Source organism: Spermophilus citellus (genome assembly GCF_964194105.1).
Source record: "Spermophilus citellus genome assembly, chromosome: 8".
Taxonomy (NCBI): Eukaryota; Metazoa; Chordata; class Mammalia; order Rodentia; family Sciuridae; genus Spermophilus; species Spermophilus citellus.
The window spans coordinates 556,420-576,791 of record NC_138189.1 but is presented as its reverse complement, the minus strand read 5'-3'; the positions used below and the strand labels follow the sequence as shown (position 1 = coordinate 576,791).

The window sequence follows — 20,372 nt, the reverse complement described above, 5'->3', positions numbered from 1 at the left end:
GGACACAATATTTTTATTTTATTTATTTTTATATGGTGCTGAGGATCGAACCCAGTGCCTCACACATGGTAAGCAAGTGCTCTACCATTGAGCTGCAACCCCAACCCTATTTTATTCTTTTTAAAACTATTGTAGATGGAATTGTTTTTTCAGTTTCATTTTTCAGATTTTCATTGCTGGTGTGTGGAAGTACAACTGACTTTTGTAGATTTATCTTATGTCCTACAAATTTGCTGAGCTCATTTGTTATCTAGGGACATTCTGTGGACTCCCTAGGATTTCCTATATACTATGTCATGTTATTCACAAGTACAAATTGGTTTATTTCTTCCTTTTTAACCCAAATAATTTTTTTTCTTGCCTAAATACTCAGCAACAACCTCCAGTACAATGTTAAATAAAAGTGGCAAGAGCAAGTCCAGGCATAGTGGGTATGCCTGTGACCCCAGCTCCTTGGAGCTGAGGCAGGAGGGTCACAAGTGCAAGGCCAGCCTGGGCAACTGAGTGAGGACCCACCTTCTACTAAACAAACAAACAAAGCAATGGTAACGGGCTGGGGATGTGGCTCAACTGGTAGCGCGCTTGCCTGGAGTGCGTGCGGCCCGGCTTCGATCCTCAGCACCACATACCCACAAAGATGTTGTGTCCGCCAAGAACTAAAAAATAAATATTAAAAATAAAATTCTCTTCTCTCTCTCTCTCTCTCTCTCTCTCTGACGTTGGTTTTCCTGGAGATGCCTGTACAAGGGTGGTCTTTGATCTCCCAGATGTTTTCTCTGCACCTGTTGAGATGATGGCTTGACACAGGCCCTGCACCCAGGAGTGTGAGGGCCATGCACTTGCTCTGCACTGAGCCGCAGACGTGGACCTGCCATGGTCCTGTGTCCTCCTGGTTTCCCCTGCCTTAGAAGTTAGGGGCCAGGAGGGGCTTGTCTGAGACTTGCTTCAGCAGCTGTGTCCCTAAGGCTGCACCTGATGAGACGTGGCGATGGAGACCCAGTTCACACCTGCTGGCCCTGCCCACCACTGTGGTGTGGGGAGCATCTCCTCTGCTCTTCACATTTCCCAGGCTGGCCGTGCCCTCCTCAGCTAAGGCCATGTCCCACAGAAGTGCTTCCTCCTGCCTTGAGCCCACGGCCTCTGGCACCCTGCCCAGGCCTGCTGTCCTCTCCACAGCCCCCCTGCTCACCCAAAACTGTAGGAGGCTTTCAAGAATAACTGCGTTTCCATCTGTCATCTGCCTTTAGTTGAACCCCAAATGCAGTTGAACCCCAAATTGATTGCTTTACAGTTTTTTTCCAGTTTCACACTTGGTTTTCTAGATAGGTTGCTGGTTCCTACTGTAACACACCAGCAGCCCCACCCCAGCAAGTGCCTAGCGAATGGATGGGCTAACTGGATGTGCACACTCTCCCATCTCCAGATGACCACAGGCTGCCAGGCGCATCTGTCCAGTGTCCCATTGTGATGCCAAGCCCTGAGCACTGGTCTGGGGACACCGAGTGCAGCACTTGGTCCTGCCCAAGATGGCAGAGGCTTGCTCTGGGAGCAGCAGCCAAACCTGCCTCTGGGAACACTAGTGCTTCTTGCTTCAGCTCCCCAACACACCTCTTCTAACTGCCTGCGACAGTGCTTCCCACACCTAACTTGAGGGTGTCTTGGGGAGGGTGGTTACCCTCATCTCCCAGCATGCCCCTCAGGCCTGGGAGGCTCACCCCATCCTGCTGCCCTGACCTTGCTGTGCCCTGGGTATGTGGTGACACGCCAGCCGCCAGCTTCCTCCACAGCTCCTGGCTGTGCCGTCTGTGCTGCTGTCCTCTGGGGTGTGTCTAGAGGGCTATGCTGGTGCCCTCCCCTGGTCTGGGGGCTGCTGTCTCTGAGACACACAGAGATGGGGCTGCTTCTTAGTCCAAAGGCCCGTGACCCAGGGCGGTTGTCCACTTGGGCCTGTGTGGATGAGTTATCTCAGCAGGGTCCCTGCTAGCCAGTGCAGTTGTGTGGCATGCAGTGACCTGCCATTGTTATTATGTGTGGTTGAAATGTACCTGGGATCCATTTTAATCATGGTAGTGAGACCAGCAGATCAAGGGGGGTCAGCTGCCATGAGGGACAATGGCTGTCAGATGGCTTTCTCTGTGGTTCCTTGGAGAGGGACCGAGTGGGGCAGACAAAATAGGCCAACCGCTGGGATTGGCAGGTTTGATGACTGAGCAGCTCCAGGGTGTGGGCTGCCCCTGGATGTCCGATAAATGGCCTGGAGTGGTCAGGGCTGGGGAATGCGGACAGGCTGGCTTCCATGAGAGGGGAGCCCACAGGCAAGCAGGTCCTGAGTCAGAGCAGGCTCTCCCAGGAGGGGCAGGCCCTGTGGACCAGCCAGGCCCTGCCACATGAGAATGGAAGGGTGGGTACAGCCACCAGGGTCCTGGCTTCCTGGTCCCTGGCTGTTCTGCAGGGTCTTCTGAGGGAGCGTCACCATGCTGCCTCGGGGTCCAGGGAACAGAGATAAAGCCGTCCCAGTGCAGAGCTGCCTCATGCCCCATGGGCCAGCATCCTCTGTCCACTCTGCAGCAAACAGGGCCACCATGCTCAGGGTGTCCCGAGGCTCAGGCGCCCCATGGAGGGAGAGTTGCCGTGTCTCCCTCGCCCACTTCCAGGGGAGCAGCAGGCAGGCACGACTCCCTCGGGCTTACGAGCAGAGTCCCAGGCACACAAGCTTCACTTGCTGCTTCTGTGGTTAGGAGGAACTCCGGCTGCTGCACACTCAGGGTGGGGGCCGGCAGGAAGGGGGTGTGTGGTGCTGCCTATCATCAGCCTCGCAACAGCTGGAGAAGCCTGGCCTCCAGGGACCTGATGCACCCCGGCTCCCTGGCAAGGCACAAAGCCTGCCCACCCAGGAGGCAGCCTGCAGCACCGTCCTCCAGCACCTTGTGTCTTTCCCCCACAGGCAGCGTCTCCTACCCAGGCCCTCCACATCCCAGCCTGACACCCAGACAAGTGGGCATGGCAGCGGCTCTCAGGTAGCGTCCTGAGCATGGCTTGTGCATGATGTTTGGAGGGGAAATAGGAACAAAAGAAGGTCACTGGCGACCCACTTGGGAGGAGTGGCTACTGCTAGAGTCAGCACTCTGCGGTTGGCTCCTGCTCGCGTGTGCTTCCAGCCAGGTAACCTGTCTGCCCTGCTTTGTGGCTGGCGTGTTTGAAGCTGAGGTGTGACGGAGGCATGGGCCATTGCTGAGAACCCCACAAGAACCACCAGTGGCCACACAGGGCTTCCTTGCGGGAGGGGGCTGGGGTCGCAGGTCTTCTCTGCAGAGGTCAGGAAGTGAAAGCTCTGCTTCTCTGGAGCCTTCTCATCCTGCCTTTCTGTGGAGAAACTGGCCGCAGGTGGCATGGCAGTAAGTGGACAATGTTCCACAGCAATGTCCCACAGCTAGCCTGGAGCTACCTGGGTCCCCTTGGCAGCTCGGCCTCTTGCCTGCCTAGAAATAGGCAGACCACATCAAGAGGAAAACCATCAGGCGGGGAGAGGTGGCTGGTCCTACAGAGGGGGCAGTGTGTGGGACTGAAGGCCAGTGAAGTGCACTCACGATTCGGCCGGGCCCTGCTGGCCCAAGGCAGGTCCTCAGCCAGGAGGTTTAGGAGCTCTGTCTCAGTAGGCTTCATCTAGAGACAGGGGCAGGCTTTTGCCCAGGGCTCAGGTTGCTGACCCTGAGTAGACAGGATGCCCTCCATGCTCTGCCTCTTGACAGGCGGGTCTCCTGCTGGCCCCGCTCTCTCGGCACACGGATGTCTTCTGAGTGTGGGAAGGGTAGCCAGCCTCCAAAGGCACACACTGTCCTGCCAGCCCCTTGGTTGGGCCCAAGTGCCCCCTCACTGCCCATTGGCTTGCCCGCCTTGCAGAGAGCATGTGGCCTGGCCCATGCAGCGACTCCTGGGCGCTCTGCCCCCTCAGACCCTGAGGCTGTCCACACCAGGCTGCCTGACAAGCTACAAAGCTTTGCCCACCCAGGAGGCAGCCCCGCAGCACTGTCTTTGACACTCGCTGCCTGCCACTGCGTCCCCAGTGGGACTGTGTGGTGCTGTCACCGCACCCTGAGACCCCGTGTTCTCTGTCTGTCCTTTGGACACAGAAGGTGAGCACAGTGGGCCCTGGCAGGAGAGAAGCTGGGGATTTAGGCTTCATGTGAATTGGGTATAGCAGGTGACCACGGAGGCCACTGCCTTAGAGGAGGAGGCCGTTGCTCACAGCTCCAAGGCAAGGGCACGCAGGGGTTCTCAAGGAGGTGGAAGGGACAGGGGCTGTGGTAGAGACCTGCTCTGTGCCTTCTGGGAAAGGCTCAGGGCAAGCACATCGGAGTGGCCTGAGGTCTCTGGGACGAACATGTAGGCGGGACGCTGGACAGCGGTGGTTAGACAAGGCGGGCGATGGGCTGCCTGTGAAAGGCCTGCTGGCTCCGGAAAAGCTGCCCCGAGCAGCCGGGCTTGCAGGACCAGCGAGGGCCAGAGGTCAGCCCACAGCAGGGCAGGGCAGAGTGGAGCAGGAGGCCCAGTAACGGGCAGCACCAGCAGGCTGCGGGGCCTGCAGCCGGGGACCCATGGTTTGGGGCTCACCACCCTGGAGAGCACAGATGAAGTGTGAGATGGATGAGCTTCCAGAGCCTTCTGCACGCTGAGGGTGCAGCTGGAGGCCTTTGGCAGCTGAGGGGTGAGCAGGGGGCGAGCTGCCAACAGGACTGAGGCGGCAGGGACAGTGGGGGGGCCCGTAGAGAGAAGGGGCCAGAATTGTCAGTAGGTAGGCCCGATAGAATGTAGGCAGGAGGGGCTGGGGCACAGGCTTCAAGTTGGCCTCAGTGAGAGAGCGGGTCCAGGGGGTAGTGGTCACAGGGTCCCAGAGGTCCTGGGCCCCCTGCTGTTCCTGCTCAGCTGCTTATTAGTAGTGACCTTAGGGAAAGCTATGGAGCATAGCTCTTGACTTTGGTCAGCATGGTACGGTGGAGGGTTGTGTAGGGGGCTGTCAGTGGCTCCAACAGCCTCCTCTCCAGATCCTCCTTGATCACCTGAGCCCAGAGAAGTCCTCCCTTGAGAGGCTGCCCAGTGGGCACCACGTGTGCCACCACTGCCCCTCACCTGCAGGTCCTGGGTACTCAGGACATGCTGCGAATCACGGTGGCCTCTAAAGCCACATGCAGTCAGTGCATCAAACGATGGTGGCACTAGAGGCTTCAGGTGCTCATGACTACTTGTGACTGTGTTGCTAGGGTCCCACCAGTGCAGATGCCCTGCAAGGGAGCTTCGCCAGCTCCAGCGTCCTGGCGACCAGGCAGAGCAGCGCGAGGTGGCTCCCCCGTCGGCGGTGTCGCCCAGACCCGGCCCCCCCGGCCGCCCATCAGCATCTCTGGCCTGCTGCAGAGACAGTGCCTAGGCAAGTGCTCAGCCGCCCGTGGTGCTTCTCAAGCTCAGTACGCACGTGACGAGGGAACAGCGTCCTCCAGAAGTGCGTCTGTGCTTCTCCTTGGCACGTGAGGAGCCCAGTGGTGCCTGCTCCTCGCCCTGGTGTTAGACGATGCCCAGGCACACCAGTGTCGTGCCCAAGGCCTGAGGTCTGGCACTCCATCTGGACATTAGCATTCTTGTCTCCTTCAGCAGGGGGAATCGGGAAGGGAAGGCGTTTCAAAGATAACATTCTGTTGCAACTCTCATGCTTCCTGCAGGGTCTGCTCCCTTCGGGGGATTGACACATGGACGGTGAGCACATCCCTGCCCTGTCCCTGCCCAGCTCTGCTCTTCAGCCCCAGCACGTGCGCTCCATGGTGACTGTGCAGTTCTTTCTGGATGCGGTGATTAAGTAGCATAACTGAATAAAGCTCCACCTGATCGTCTGGCCTCCTATGTGACGTGTCTTGGCTTCGCTCTTCCTGAGCCCAGGCTCCTCTCTGAGTGTGGTGCGGAGGCACAGTGGGCACCCTTGTCCATGGCTCCCTGCCAGGGGCCTGGCACCTGAGCCCCATCGCGGCTCGCGTTCCACAGGGGAGAGCGGCCACTCTCGGCCCCGCCAGCCCTGCAGCTCTGCTCTTGGCATACTTGACCCCCTGTGCCGCTGTGGGACACATACGGTCCCTCTCTGCAGAGGTGAGCCTTGTGCAGGCGAGGCCTGGGTGTGGGAGCCTCTAGGTCTGCTGTGCAGCTGCCTCACACATGGTGTTGCCCACCAGGGCGAGAAAGGCCTGTGGCACCAACTCTGGTTCTCTGTTTTGCATTTACCTAAAAACTGCCAAGGACATGGGTTGGTCCCACAGCAGCTGTGGAACGGGAAGGAGCAGTGCCTCTGCCATGGGCGAGGCGCAGGCGGGCTGCACACTGACTGTCCAGGGAACAGGGGCCACCTGCAGCCACCAGTGTCTCCCCTGGGCCTCGAGACTCTGTGACACCCGGGCTGCTGGGCAGGAAGGAGCCCTCTTGGTTGGGTCCTGTGCATAGCCCAAGGCTGGCTGTCCCCCTGGAGTGCACTTTGTCCTGAGGTCTTGGACAGTGTGTGCTGTAGGTTGGTTCCCTGCTCAGAGACAGAGTGTTACAGAATCCCTGATGACGGAGTTCTCTCTGTGCATCTTATAAAATGAATATGATCATTTGCGTTGCCTCTTCCTCAAGCTCCTGGGCACGGCACAGTGACGCAGAGCTGGCCTTGGACCTGGAGGGCTGGCGGGGGCTGTTCTGCAGGGGAGCAGGAGGACTCTTGTGCTCGAGCTCAGTGCTTCTAGGGACTTCTTAAGAACCTCCCAGGAGGTCCGTACTCTGCCCTCTGGCCGCAGGGTCCCTGTTGGGGCTGGTGGCTGACCATGTCCTCCAGTGACCTCTCCCACTGCCTTCCAGACATGAACTTGAATGCCATGCTTTCCGCACTTCACACTTATCTTTTTGGTCATCTGTACAGTGGACTAGGCCAGCTGCTGAGGTCCAGCAGGCGTCTGATGGAGGCGGGATGCTTGTCAGGTTGGCCTTTCCACCCCTGCGTATCAGCACCAACTCCAGCACCTTTTCTTTTCCAGTAACTCACTGGAAAAGGCCAAGTTAGTAAAACACCCAGATAGTTTCCCAGCCATGTGTGGGCACAGAGGGGCTTCTCAGCTGGGGCACCAAAGGTGCATGGATGCCACGGGCCAGCTATGGGCACAGAAGCAGCCTGTGTAGGGTCTGCCTGTCCCAGGCTGGAGGAGGCAGCACCTTTCCTGCTGCCCTGCAGTCCCAGCTATGGGTGCTTAGCCACCAAGCTCTGCTCCCAGGCACTATGGCCGTCCTATGGTCACACACTGGCCACCAGATGCCACCACTGTGCAGAAGGTTTAGAGGGGATGCCTGGACCCCCTTGCCAGCTGTGGCTCCTCAGTTCCCTTCCCCTCTGCACAAGGGCTCATCTTCTGGCTGGACTGAGGTGGCCTGGGAGCAGGGGTCAAGGAAGGGCTCTAAAGGCCAGGGGGCTGACATGGCTGCCCCATGCTTGTTCTTTGTTTGCTACACTTCCGAGTTCTGGGATGAAGAAGCCTTTCAGACCAAAGCTCGGGCTTGACAGATGTCACTGATACCACAGGGGATTGGGGAGACGCTCCAGGAGAGGCCCTGCCAGGAGTGAACCAGAATCAGGGAGTGAACAGGAGGCTTATCGGGGCAATAACATGACTCTTGCTCAAGTTGAGCAGGCTGCTCCCTTCCAAGGGTTTACTCACCAGTGCTGCCTGACACACAGCTGAAGACCACCATCTCCAGTGCTTGGGACAGGGCTCATCTCCTTGAGCAGGAGGAGGCTTCCTGGCTAGCAGTGGCCTCTCGCCACTTACACACCTGCTCTGGGGCCCCTGCTGCAGTGCGGCTTTTGGGCACTAGGTGGCGCTGGCCTGAGCGCTTAGAGCCACAGGTCCAGTGGGGGGCTTTCCACAGGAGAAAAAACCCTCTCTCCAGTGCTGCTCTTTAAAATATCCAGGAGGAAATGGAAATATTTGGGAAGGCTCCACATGTCCCTGCCCACTGCTGCTGAGTCATCAGTGACTCCGGGGAGCCACAGGGTGTCCCTTCAGGTGTACCTTGAGAGCATCCCCTGGAGGGGCTGGGCAGGAAACTCAAGTGAAGGCTGGTACTCAGCCTCCAGAGAGAGGAGGAGAGGCAGTGGCCATCATGTGCCCAGACACATGCGGTATCACGGAGGAGTCCCAGCTGAGCCTCGGGTCACCACTCTAGACAGAGTTCTCACAGGAGTCCTTCCTTAGGAAGCCTGCACAAGGCCCGGACATGGAGTCATGTCAAGCAGCTGGGCCCCGTGCTGCTGTTCACGATGTGGTCTCTTCAGACGTGCCCACTGCTGTGAGCTTGCACCTGATGCTCTTGGTGCAGGTGCTCAGTAGACACAACCATTGGTCTGTCGTGGTCTCTTCTTTGCCTTGATGTTGTTGCGGATGTGAGTAGCAGTCGATCCTCCTGGACTCCAGCTTGCGGGTCTTGGTGTTGGCTGAGGGACGCCCCAGCCCCCCCCCGGGCACGGGCATCATTCTCCTGGGGCAGAGCCTCCTCAGGCCCACTCCTCCTCTCTCATGGTTCCTGTTTGTCTGGCTGTATATCTTCTTAATACAAATGGAGCCCCGCCCTCCACTGGGCTCCTCCCAGGGTTCACGGAGGGAGCATGGTTGCACCCTTCCCTGTCCCAAGCATGCACTGCCTGTCACAGAACATCCTCTCCTTCAGGCACTCATGGGGTGTGGGTGCGAGGTGTGGGCACTGCGCTGAACCTTGGTCTTCCTCCAGGTGCTGCCTTGTTCGCCCGTGTGGGGTGCTTGGCAACTGGTGCAGGATGTGCCCCAAGAGCAGATAGGTGGCCCCTCAGCCTGCAGCCTGTGGTCCCACCAGCCACAAGTGACACCTGAGGAGAGCAAAAGCCTGAGGACACAGGAGGTACAGCTGGGGGCAGGCTGAGACCCAGCAGGTCATGAGCAGGTGCCCCAAGCCCCACCTCAGGAAAGCCAGGCCTGGGGCTTGCTTTCAGGGTCCCAACCTGAGGAGGCAGGGTGCCTGCTTGGCACTGGTGAAGACTGGCAGAACCCCAGCAGACAGGACCAGGTCACGGTGCTCAGCCAGGAGGGTGGCAGAGGATTTAGACAGTCTAGAGATACCAAGGGTGATCAGGGACTCCACAGTGGCCCGAGAGGTTCTGGAGCCGCAAAGCAGGATGTGGCAGGAGAGTAGGCCTGGGGACACAAGTGGGGAGATGGGTCTGAGTGTCACTCGGCCTCAGAGGGAAACAGAGCCAGCAGCTGAAGTGCAGAAGACCTGGGTGTGCAGAAGGGACCAGGGACCCGTTCAGGGGCTGCTGGCTTGACTGATCCTCTGCCACCCTCCCGGCTGAGAAGGAAGAGAATGGGTGGGACAGGAGGGGGTCGCCAGCTACACCCCAGGTCCAGCCAAGATGGCAGGTGAGGTGGGGCAGGGCAGGAGGGGGGGCAGGCCAAGGCCCGAAGACGCGGTGGCAGAACCAGAGTGGGCCTGCTGGTCTACAGAGGGGAGAGTGTCGTGGGGGGACACACTCCCTACAAGTCACGGGGCCAAGGAGGGCTGAGGCCACCTCTGAGTCCCTCCCTGCAGCCTCCCCCGGGACACCTCCAGCCAGCACCTACGGGGTGACCTTGGGCTCTTCTCGTCCAGAACTGGTTCTCAACCTGATTTGTCAGAGTCTGGCAGCGGAAGACTCAGGGAGCCCAGGCCCCCCGCCCCCGCACCATGCCCTTCTCTGCTGTGCCTCTGGCTGGCAGCAGGAGCATGCCCTGCAAATGCCGGTCCCCTCACCCCTGCAAACACTGTGGGCCAGCGTGCCCAGAGTGCACCTCCCTGGGCAGAAGCCCTGAGCTCTGCACTGTTTCCACCTCCCCCGCTCACCTCCCTCCCCAGCTGGTCACAAAGGCCCCCAGTACTGCTTGGAGAGAGGCCGCTGCTCCTCACCCCAGCTCTCCAGAGTGTGCGGGACCTCTTGCTCCTATGGGGCGGCTGCACACTGCCACCCCCACCCTTCTTGGCTTTCATTTCTGAGAGTCAAAACTGGCTGCCATCTGGCAGGAATTTCAATTTTAGCTTTAAATTCTCCGTGGGTGAAGAGCGTGGTGTGAGGTATTGATTCACAGTGGTTAACTGTGCTTTTCCTACGTGAAAGGATACATAGCACATCACTGTTCCAGAGACAGGCAGAGCAGCTGTGGAGAGACGGGAGGGTGGGCCTACAAGACCAGAGCCCTCCCTCCAACCACAGCAAGGCCTGCAGAGATGAGCCTGGGACCCCAGAAGCCTCCCCCTCACCAGCCCCAGCAGAGCATTTTATTGAGAGAACAATACAGAAAGCCCAGGAACCAATGGAGGAGCCGTGATCAGGAACCTGGCCGAGGCTGACCCAATGCTGAGGAATGCTCACTGCATCCACCGGACACTGCAGCTCCCTCCCCACCGGGGCCTGAGGGGTCCCAGCCCCTGTGTCCACCCTCCGGGCAGGAGGGAGTATCACCCATGGCCAGGCTTGGACCTGCCCCAGCCAGGCCTGAAGATCTGTGTGTCCTTGCCAATTTCCCAGAGCAGCACCTTCATGCTGACCCAACCTGGAACCTAGATGCAGTGGCGCTGTGGCCAGCAACCCCAGGGGCAAGCCCACTCCTCAGAAATGCACGCGGGGGCTCGGGAAGCCATGCAGCTCTGCTCAACCCCAGCTGTCGTAAACACAGGTTCGGAACAAGTTTTCAGACCAAGAGGAAATTCCTGAAATTCTTGGATGGTAAGTCCAAGCCTTGCTCCACCTGCCTTGGTTCTGAGTCCTGGGTAAGGTGGCACCAAGGGGTGTCCTGACAGAGGAGGGAGCCCCAGGGGAGCCTGGGAGGAGGCAGTGAGCGCTTCCGGGGCGCCCTCTGCTGGTGAGTGTGAGCCCTGCAGCTCAAGATGCCCTGAGCTTTTGGCCGGCCGCTGGCTGCTCCCCTGCTTCCTGCTGTCCCCCCAAGGACCCAGCCAGGTCTCAGCCCGGTGCCCACTGCCTGGCTCACTCTGCTACCCGAGGTCCTCCAGCACCAGTGCACATCAGCCTCCAAAGCCCAGTGGAATCCCACATCCCCATGGACATGGGGCTCCTCCCCTGCTGTGCCGGCCTCTGTCCTGTGGGGACGTGGAACATTTCCACAGCTTGTCTTCCTGACGCTGACCGCTTCTGCCAAGACAGGCCTGTCATTCGAGGCCTTCTGGGGCTAGTGGGTCAGGTGTCCGGCTGGGGCGAGTGTAGAGGTTCAGCCCTTCTCACCAGGACTTCTGCCTCTAAGCACACCTCTGTGGCCCCAGGTCCCTCCCAGACACACCCTTCTGTGACCTCGGGTGGGAGCAGGGCCAAGGGCTGGGGAAGGGGACAGGTCAGCACCTGTGGCAGGCTCACCTTCCCAGCTGTGGCTGTCCTGCGTGGCTCCTCGATGTGAGCTGATGAGAAGGCCCTGTCACTGCCAGGCTGCTTGGTAAGAAGTCCAAGTTCTGAAGACATGGGCAAGACAGGATCCCAAAGACAGGAGGTGGTGTCTGCCCCCAGTTCAGGATGTTCCACAGGGACCAGCCCAGGGCGTCTGTGGACAGGTGCATCAGATGACTTTGAAAATGCCCACAGCCATGAGCACCTTTGAGTGAGACCTAAATGTACAGGCAGGTGCCCAGAGGACAGGAGGGTGGCCACGTGCAGATGAATTCTGAGAGTAAGACTCATACCCAGTCAGTGGCACCCGGGTGGGTCCCGCTGCACCACAGCCCTTAGGCCTTCAGAGAGCCAAGAAAGGGGAGCCCAGGGCCAGCCCTGCTGGATTGGGCACTGGACACGGGCAAAGGGGTGTGGTGACCTGAGGGCGAGACCAGCCCTCCCTGGAGCACTGCCAGGAAGGGGGCAGTGTGACCACGAGTGACAGTGACAGTGTCGCCCAGGCCTGTGCCTCCCGCCGTGTGCAGGTCCACCCAGGCGCCGAGGCCGAAGCCCCAGTCCCAGGTCCTACCCAGCCACAACGTTCCCGTGAAGCCCTTGTCTGAGGCAGTGAGTGACACCGCTGCTCTTGGCTCCTCCCAAGACTTCTTGACATGGCTCCTCTGTGTGTATTTTAAACCAGGAGCTCATGGGGCTGGCGGGTAGCTCAGAGGGAAGCATGTGCTCACACGAGCCAGGTCCCAGGTCCATCCTCAGCAATACCTTAAATTTTTTACTTTTAAAACAATTTATTTGAGTGGAAACAGCAGTGAATGACTTAGGACGATGCTCTAGGACTGTGTTCCTGACATCTCTGCTCCTGACCTGTGCTTGGCTGGTCCCACCTCTGCCTTCTGCTGACATATAGGCTGGGTCCATCTGCAGAGGCCATCACCCCAAGTCCCAGGCCCTGCTCTGCAGCATCTTCCCCCAAGAAGGCTGACAGGTAGAGACCCTGTGGGTGCCACCGGGGCTCAGTGCACCCCGGGATGGGGCCTGGGGTCCCCACCTGTGGGAGGGAGTGCCTGCCCAAGTCTGCAAGCTGAGCAGAACAAGGAGCAGAGCCGGGCTGGGGACGAGGCCGCCCGCCTGCTCAGGTGGTGGTGGGGTCCAGGGTTCCACCCTCCAGGGCCACTGCTCTGCCCACCGGGCTCAGGCAGACACATGGCCAGGGGTGTCCCCGGCTCCAGCAGGTCAGCAGGAGGCTGAGGGTTGGAGCTTTCACACAGCTGCAGTCCACAGGCTCAGCATGGGAACTAGGCACTGGACAACCCTGGGTGGGCGAGAGAGTCCAGAGGCAGCCACAGATTCCCAAAGAGCTGCTGGTGAGACAGGACCTGGGCTTCAGTATTTGGCTCCGCGTTTTTCTGAGTGCGGTGTGTTTCAATCACCGTGATTCCTAATAGGAAAACTGCCTTCAGAAGAGGCTGTGAGGTCTTGGGATCATGAAGCACACTCCGTGGCAGTGTGGCCGACCTGCCCTGCACCCACACTGGCTCCTGCCGCAGATGCACCTTAAAGGGGCAGCTCTGGCCAGGCACAGTGGCACACACCTGTGTCCCAGGGGCTCGAGAGGCTGAGGCAGGAGGATGGCAAGTGCAAAGCCAGCCTCCGCAGCTTAGTGAGGCAGTAAGCAACGTAACAAGGCCCTGTCTCAGAAAACAAAAAGGGCTGGGGGTGTGGCTCAGTGGTTAAAGTCCCTGTTCCCATCCCCAGCACAAAACAGGGCACCACTGAGCAGCCTGGAGTGGCTGGACCAGGGAACCCTTAGGGCTGCTCCTGCGGTCTTCAGCTGAGGGGGGTTCTCCCCCAGGGGAGGGGAGGGGATGCAGACCTCAGAGGACAGGGAAGAGTGTGCCAGTCGGGGCCCTTTAGGAACCTCAGACCCATGTCAGGAAGTGTTTCTCTCCCCCATAGAAACACTGCGAGTGACCCAGGGCTCCCTGGGCACAGGCCGTCTGCCCTCAGGCCCAGGGATGGAGAATGTGCATGGAGCATCGGGTGTTGGTGGGTCGGGGTGCCCATGGGGGCTGTCAGAACACCAGGGCGGAGGGGCCAAGCCTGGTGTAGCCCGGCACCCACGGGGTCCCTGGTGCAGTATCGTGCAGGAACCCTGGGGAGCGGGCTCTCAACAGGGGAGAAAAGCCCCTCATCGGCAGCAGAGCTGAGGAAGCACATGGGCCACGGGTTGGGGGCGCAGAGGCCAGCCTCGGGCACAAAGACTGCTGCCCTCCTGCCACCTCCCTGACCCATAGCTCCCTCCCCTCAGGCCCTGCTGTCCTGCCCAGCTGCAGCCCAGGCCTGTGCCGGGTGGGGGAGGCCAGGACTGGGTGCAGGGTGAGTCAGCGCTTGGCCCACGCAGGGGCTGCGTCACTTCAGTGACTCACCTCCCTCGTGAGGGTCCAGGATGGCCAGGAGCCCCCATCTGGAGACTGATGGACGGACGTGACTCATCCCTTGAGGCACCCGTGTGCACAGAGGAGTCCAATCGTGGACTTGCAGGTACCGGAGCCACAGGAACGGTGGCATGGACATGTTCTGTCTTGGGGGCTCCGGAGGGAGAGAGGCCCCACCCACACACCACCCACCCTGGCCTGCCTCTGAAGGATGCCCACCTCCAGCAACCTCCTGTGCAGCCCCTGCAGGATGACCTGGCCCCTGGTCCCTCAAGCACACCCAGCCACAGACAGGACGCACTCCCTGCTGCCCACAGCTCTCTCGTCACCGTCACCTTCAGCACTTCTGAGTTCTCCCCCTGAAACTGGCAGGAAAGCTGCCCACGGCAGGGCCCCCGAGCCGGGCCCCCCGAGCCAAGCCCCCTGGGGGGACAGCCATGATCACCTGAGAGTATGGCCAGGTGCTGGAGTAGGAGGGCCCTGCCGTGGAGCAAGAATGAGCCCAGGGATTCTCCTGGGTCCTTCCGACTGGCTGCAGGCAGGGGCTGTGGAGGGATGGCCTGCTGGACCTCTCCTGGGCTCCCAGGCTCCTGCTCCCAAGCCTGCAGGGTCTGACCTGTGTTGTGGAGGGCTTGCTGGCCTCCCATCTGACCCCAGCAAGCCAGGGTCAGGAGAGGGCAGGTGACAGCGACCCCCGAGCCTGCTCGTAAGACCCCCATCACCTCAGTTCCAGGTCTTGGGATCCACCACCTGGCCCTCCTGGGACCCACTGCCCAGCCTTCCGTGGGGCAGCTGGACTTCCAAATGCCAGAAGCTCGATCTGGTGCTTGAAGGGTTTCCAGACGTCTGTGGTGCCAACGGGGCTCCTGTGCGACTCGGGTGCAGCCGCAGGGTCTCCAGCTTGCCAAGAGCACTGGTCACTTGGTACATCCAGCCCTGCCCACCAAGGATGTTCTCTGGAACATCCCCTGGGGGGGGAGTCCCCTCTACCCCTGGGTGCCGGTGGGAGCTCTTCTGAAGAGATCAAGCCAGGGTGGGAGGCCTGGGCCAGGCCGTAGCCTCAGCGGCTTTTACAGGCCTGAAGCCCCAGCCTAGCAGACGCCCTTGGGACCCACCTTCCCAAGGACACAGGACCAGTCAGGAGCCAGCCAGCAGCGCCCAGCATAGCCCGCCCGCCTGGGCCCCTGCCCAGCGCATCGTGCCGCAGCCTGGTCTCCCTGTTGTTCACAGAGCACAGGGGTCCTGAGTCCTGTCCTGCCCCTGTGCTGCGAGAGAGGCCAGGAACAGACACGGGGCACCCACATCCATGCAAGCACACACTTCGACACCACCTACACACACGCATGCTAGTGCACAGACACACGTGTGCACACTCACCTGCACACACATGCATGTGTGCCCCATGCTCACACACACAAGCAACACTCCAGCCACAGCACAGCACCAGGTGACAAGCTTGGGCAGAACTGGGTCTTGGGTGAGGCTGACCAGGCAGGATTCCCTGAGGTCACAGATGACCGTCTCCTGCATGCCCACAGTCTGGAGCAGCACTGGGGACTATGCCTGCAGCATGGGGTGCATTCCTCACAAGGGGTACCACATGCTGTGGGCAAGCATTGCCCCACCTGCTGTCTGAATAGGACACACAGATGACCACTCGGTATTCATCCTCTGGCTTCAGGTCACTGAATCCTCAGTGTCCCCACTTCCCTGGAGCTGGGCTTAGGCCCTGAGTGCCCATCTAGGTGCCAGAGACCCAGTCTGCCTTGGCCAGGCCGACAGAAGTATCTCCTGAGAACTGTGGTGTCCACTCTGCCCACTGGACTTTCACCCCTCCTGAGGCCCCCGCCTATCTGTCCACTGGGGCCAGCCACCCACCCTGGGGAGGTCAGGCAGGGACAACCCACCTCCTGGGAGAACGCACTTGGGAAGCAGAAGACATTCACAATCTTCAAAAGCTTGCAGCCAGCACCCGAAATGGGGCAGTTTTCCCAGTGGAAAAATGAACAGGAACCCAGGCCATTGGTGACCTTCACAGAGAGGAAGGCCAGTACCCCTGCTCAGGCCACACAGGGCAGCTAATGCACCCATGGCAGCCCCTGGCCTGCTTTTCCTGCACACACGGGAGCCCTCCAAGCGGGGTGCGGGAAGGTGTGGGCAGGGCAGGGCCCAGGGCAGGCAGGGCGCTGGCAAGAAGATCCTGAAGACCCCCGAGAAGAGCTGGTGGAGCCCCACCTCCAGGGTGCCCTCACGGCCAAGACACTCTGGAGGGAGCCGGCAGAGTGATGGTGTGCAGCCCTGGCCCAGGGCGAGGCCATGGCTTGGCAAGAACACACGTGTCCAGCCAACCTTCTGTGGCTGCTGTGCTCTTGGGTAGCGGCCTACACCCACTGGGACAGACCTGTGCCTGCTTGTCCCCCTGCGAGCACCACCCCACCCTGTGCAGCTAGAGCAGGAGCCAGGACAGAGGCGATGCTGCAGACCTCAGCACACAGCAGCAGCCCCGGGGGCCTCCTGGGTGTCGGCGGAAGGAATTGAGTAAATGCTGGCCCTTTGCAGCCCAGGGGCTGGCAGCTGGCCAAGGATCAGCAGAGGTCCCTGGGTGACGCCAAGTGGGGTGGCCTGTCCAGCTCAGCTTCATCTGGGCCCTCCCTGGTCCTGGGCCCTCACCTGAGTGAATCCCTGAAGGAGCCTGAGCCCCAGAGGAAGGGTTGGGGTCCACTCCACTCTAGCCAGGTGGGCTCCGTTCTCACCTGCCAGATTCGGGGCCTCCACCTAGCCCTTCAGAATGGAGTGCCCATTGGACGTGGGAAGGGGGGTCTCAGGGTCCCCAGGATCCGGGTGACAACCTCCCCCCTTTCCTGGCCCAATGATGCCCCGCACCACAGACAGTATGCCTATGCATGGGGCCACAGGCCAGCAAGCAAGACACCAGGAGTCCCCCAAGGACAGGCCCAGGTGGTGCCTCTCGTGGCAGGTGGCCCAGGGAGAATGGTTCAAGCCACCCAGTGAAGTTTTTTCCAGAGTTTTTAAAATTCTGTGGCATGAGGGAAAGCCCACGCTCTCTGCCTTGCTGGGACCTCCAGACCTGTCCACTCCCCACACCCCTGTCCAGGACCTACTCTTGCTCAGCATAGGTTACAAGGAGACTGTCTTTAAAATCCATGAGCAGGTTTGGGACCAGCCCCAGGCAGGCAGGGTACCAATGCCCCCCATGCTACTCTGAAATGGGGACACAGGCCTTGTGCCGAGTGTGGGCGCCTGGCCCAGACCTGGGCCCACCCTCATGGCGGGCTCAACTGTTCTGGCCGACCCCCTGTGGCCCCGGGGTGCTGGGCAGCTCTGTCCTTGCTCATGCAGCTGAGGGCTGCCCGCTCAGGTTTGGGCTGAGCTGCAGAGGATGCAGGGCTGGGACCCCAGCCTGGGCCCCCACAGCCAGGAAGGCACCCAGGTGTGGCCTGCTGTCCAAGGTGGGCCATGCAGTGTGGTAGCCAGAGGGAGACCAGTCTGGTGAACTGGCCCTGTGGGAACAGGGCGGGGTCCCTTCTTGGGCCCCTGGTCAGGCACCTCCTCTCAGCAGCTGCTGGAGCTGGGCCTGGGGTCGGCTTGGGCCCAAGGGTGGTCGAGGTTGAGGCCTCTCAGCATGGATTCCTCAGGCCACTGGCTGTCCTGCCTGGGTGGGCCTTCAGCATCTCAGGGTTCCCACTGGCCTCGGGCACAGTCCTAGGAGCTGGCTTTGTTCACAAGCCTGAGCCACCAGGATGAGTGACAATCCCCAGCTCCTCAGGCCCTCCTGCCCCTCCCCAGCCTTCCCACCTCCTGGTGGGCCTCAGGCCCCAGGCTGTCCCAGAGGATCCAGCACAAGGACAGAGGTCCAAGGTCCCATGACTAGAAACATGAGAGCCACTGCTCCAGGTGGGGCCAGCCCCCTCTGGTGACCTGGCCTTAGTAGCACCTGTCTGCCAGGATCAAAGCCAGGCCCGCCGCTTGGCAGAGTAGGTCTGGGAAGGAGCCGAGCCGCAAGATAAGCATCGAGCCCCACAAGGGGCATCAGAGCCCAGGGGTCAGTCCCTGCACAGGCCAGGCTGAGCAGGGTCCTGGGGCAGGAAGTACGGCCTCCTGGCTGTTCCCAAGGAGACCCTGCCCGGAGACCCTGCCCAGGAGACCCAAAGGGCAGCCTTGTGGATGTGGGGCCCTAGGGCACCCGTTATATGAGGGGCATCTGGTGGACTCGACCTGGACAAGACCCACCAACGGCCACCAGCCTCACAGCCCTGCCCAGGCCCACGTGGGAGAGTATGGAGCAGAGGCAGGTGTGAAGCAGGCGAAGCAGGGGGGCCCCACAGAGGCATGCACATGCACATGCAAGCACACACAGCACCCATGCACACACCCTGGGGCACTATGCATGTGGTGTGCGGGTATACCTGTGTGCAAATGTGTGCCCAGGGCTGGAACACGTGCACGCTCCCCTCTGCATCAGAGGTGGGACTCAGCGGCTGCAGGCCATCTGAGTGAAAGCTGGGTCAGGTGGAAGGGACTGTGCACAGGAGTGGTCCCTGGGGATTGGCTGAGCACCTGACTTTGCCAGACCCCCAACCATTCACCCTAGGGTCAGAGAAGGCAGAGGGGACATGAGCCGGGAGGCCACCAGCAGGATGGGGCGTCCTCAGCCTGGAGACAGGGAGCTGGGACCCGTCCAGCATGTCGGACCAGCCCACAGCCCGCACGTGGCCACCCAGAGCAGGCCCCCAAGCCTCATGCACTCTGCAGGTTCAGCCTGAGACCAGGCACCCGCCGGTCCCCCTGCGGAGTTGCCCACAGGGTAAGCACAGGAGGGTCGTGTGGACAGGGGCTGAGCCCTGGGGTGGGGAACAGGAGCTTCCAAGCTCATGCAGCTGGGCTCACCCAGGGCCACAGTGAGGAAGAGGCTGCCTCAGGCATGTCCAGCAGTCTCTGCCCAAGGGCTAGGCTAGGGCCACTTGTGCGCCCCATCCCAGGCCCCTCCTTGGGGTCCAGCCCCCAGGGCCAAGTTCCCCTGTGGATGCCTGGGCTGAGTTGGGCAGGAGGCAGGGTGGGACAGCCGGGCCCCCCTGGAGCAGGGCCCCCACAGTTCCTCGCTGGGCTGGAGCTGGCGGCCCAGGCTGCCCAGCGGTCGAGGGCTGCTGGCTGGCGCTCCTCTCATTTCCTCTTGGCCCGCAGGCCCGGCTGCCTCAGGAACAAAGGGTGGATTGTGCCTCTCTAGCCCTGGGCGAGGTGCTCCTGCCACTGCCCCTGTGGGCCTGGGGGTGACTGCCTCCAGCCCAGCAGGCTGCTCTGACTGCCTCCCGCAGTCTGGGAGCTGGGACCCCGTCCAGCAGCTCTGGGCTCCTCCTGGCACCTCCACCTCCAGCAGTGGCAGTGGCCGGGCTGCCTCCCTTGAGCCTGCCCCCCCCCCCCCGAGCCTGCCCCCCCCCCGAGCCTTCCCCCACCCCCAGCCTTCCCCCCCCAGCCTGCCCCCACCCTGAGCCTGCCCCCCACCCTGAGCCTGCCCCCACCCTGAGCCTGTCCCCACCCTGAGCCTGCCCCCACCCTGAGCCTGCCCCCCACCCTGAGCCTGTCCCCACCCTGAGCCTGCCCCCCACCCTGAGCCTGCCCCCACCCTGAGCCTGCCCCCCACCCTGAGCCTGCCCCCCACCCTGAGCCTGCCCCTCACCCAGCCCACCCAGCCACTTCCTGTCTCAAGCCCTGACTCCAAGACGTCCAGCCAAGCCCACCCCAGCCTGGAGTCCCCAGGGGTCTATGCCCCACCATTGTCTATTTGCCCCGGGCAGACCAGGGGCAAAGGAGCCCTTGCTGCCCATCTGTGGCCAGATCCCCTTGCCCAGGTGTTGGGGCCACGCCATGCTGGATGTTGGCTTTGGGGAGCCGAAGGAGCCAGGTCCCTGCTCCCAGGTTAGAGGGGCCACAGCCCCATGAATGCTCCTGGCACCATATCCCATCAGTGGGTCCATCAGCTCCTCCTCTGACCAAGCCTCTAGTGAGTGCCACCATGGGCAGCCTGCCCAAGCCATGGTTGGGGCCATTAGCTGGGGCATAAAACCCGCAGGGAAACAGCACCCCATTTTTCAGGTGGACCCAGGATCTGTGCTGCAGCCACTCCAGCCCCAGCAGGCAGTCCAGGTCCTATCTGCCAGATGCCCATTCGCAGGACACATCTGGAGGAGGCCCAGGATGGAACATCTAGCCCAAGGACAGGAGGCGGCAAGCCCCCAGCAACCTGGGGCTGGGGTCGCAGTGCAGGCCCTGGACAGCACAGCCACAGATGGAGCACTGGGCTCTGGGCACTGAGCCCCAAGGCCGGGTGGAGAGGCGGGGGCTGGCAACCTCACAGCCTGGGCAGGGGAGCGCTGGTTTGACCCTCCCAACAAGAAATACCTCCCCTTCCCCCCAAGCCAACTCAGACCCCACGGAACTCTCCAGAAGACACTTGG

The 20,372-nt window shown here is 61.1% G+C and overlaps 1 protein-coding gene and 1 long non-coding RNA gene across 2 annotated transcripts in view; one reads left to right on the top strand and one right to left on the bottom strand.

Moving 5' to 3' along the window:
• Nucleotides 1–5,528, top strand: part of RNF212 (ring finger protein 212) — a gene marked incomplete at its 5' end in the record, with an annotated part of 38,346 nt that extends 32,818 nt beyond the window's left edge. The window contains 2 exons of the mRNA XM_081304862.1: nucleotides 2,945–3,017; nucleotides 5,259–5,528. Coding sequence (XP_081160988.1) covers nucleotides 2,945–3,017; nucleotides 5,259–5,523 — 338 coding nt within the window. The 3' untranslated portion in view covers nucleotides 5,524–5,528. The remainder of the gene's footprint in view (nucleotides 1–2,944; nucleotides 3,018–5,258) is intronic.
• Nucleotides 5,529–7,475: 1,947 nt separating this feature from the next.
• Nucleotides 7,476–11,805, bottom strand: LOC308655085. Its single transcript, XR_014023377.1, has 4 exons — nucleotides 11,438–11,805; nucleotides 7,931–9,230; nucleotides 7,722–7,889; nucleotides 7,476–7,614 (listed from the first exon to the last, which is right to left on the bottom strand). It is a non-coding gene; the product is annotated as an uncharacterized lncRNA (long non-coding RNA).
• Nucleotides 11,806–20,372: the final 8,567 nt, after the last annotated feature.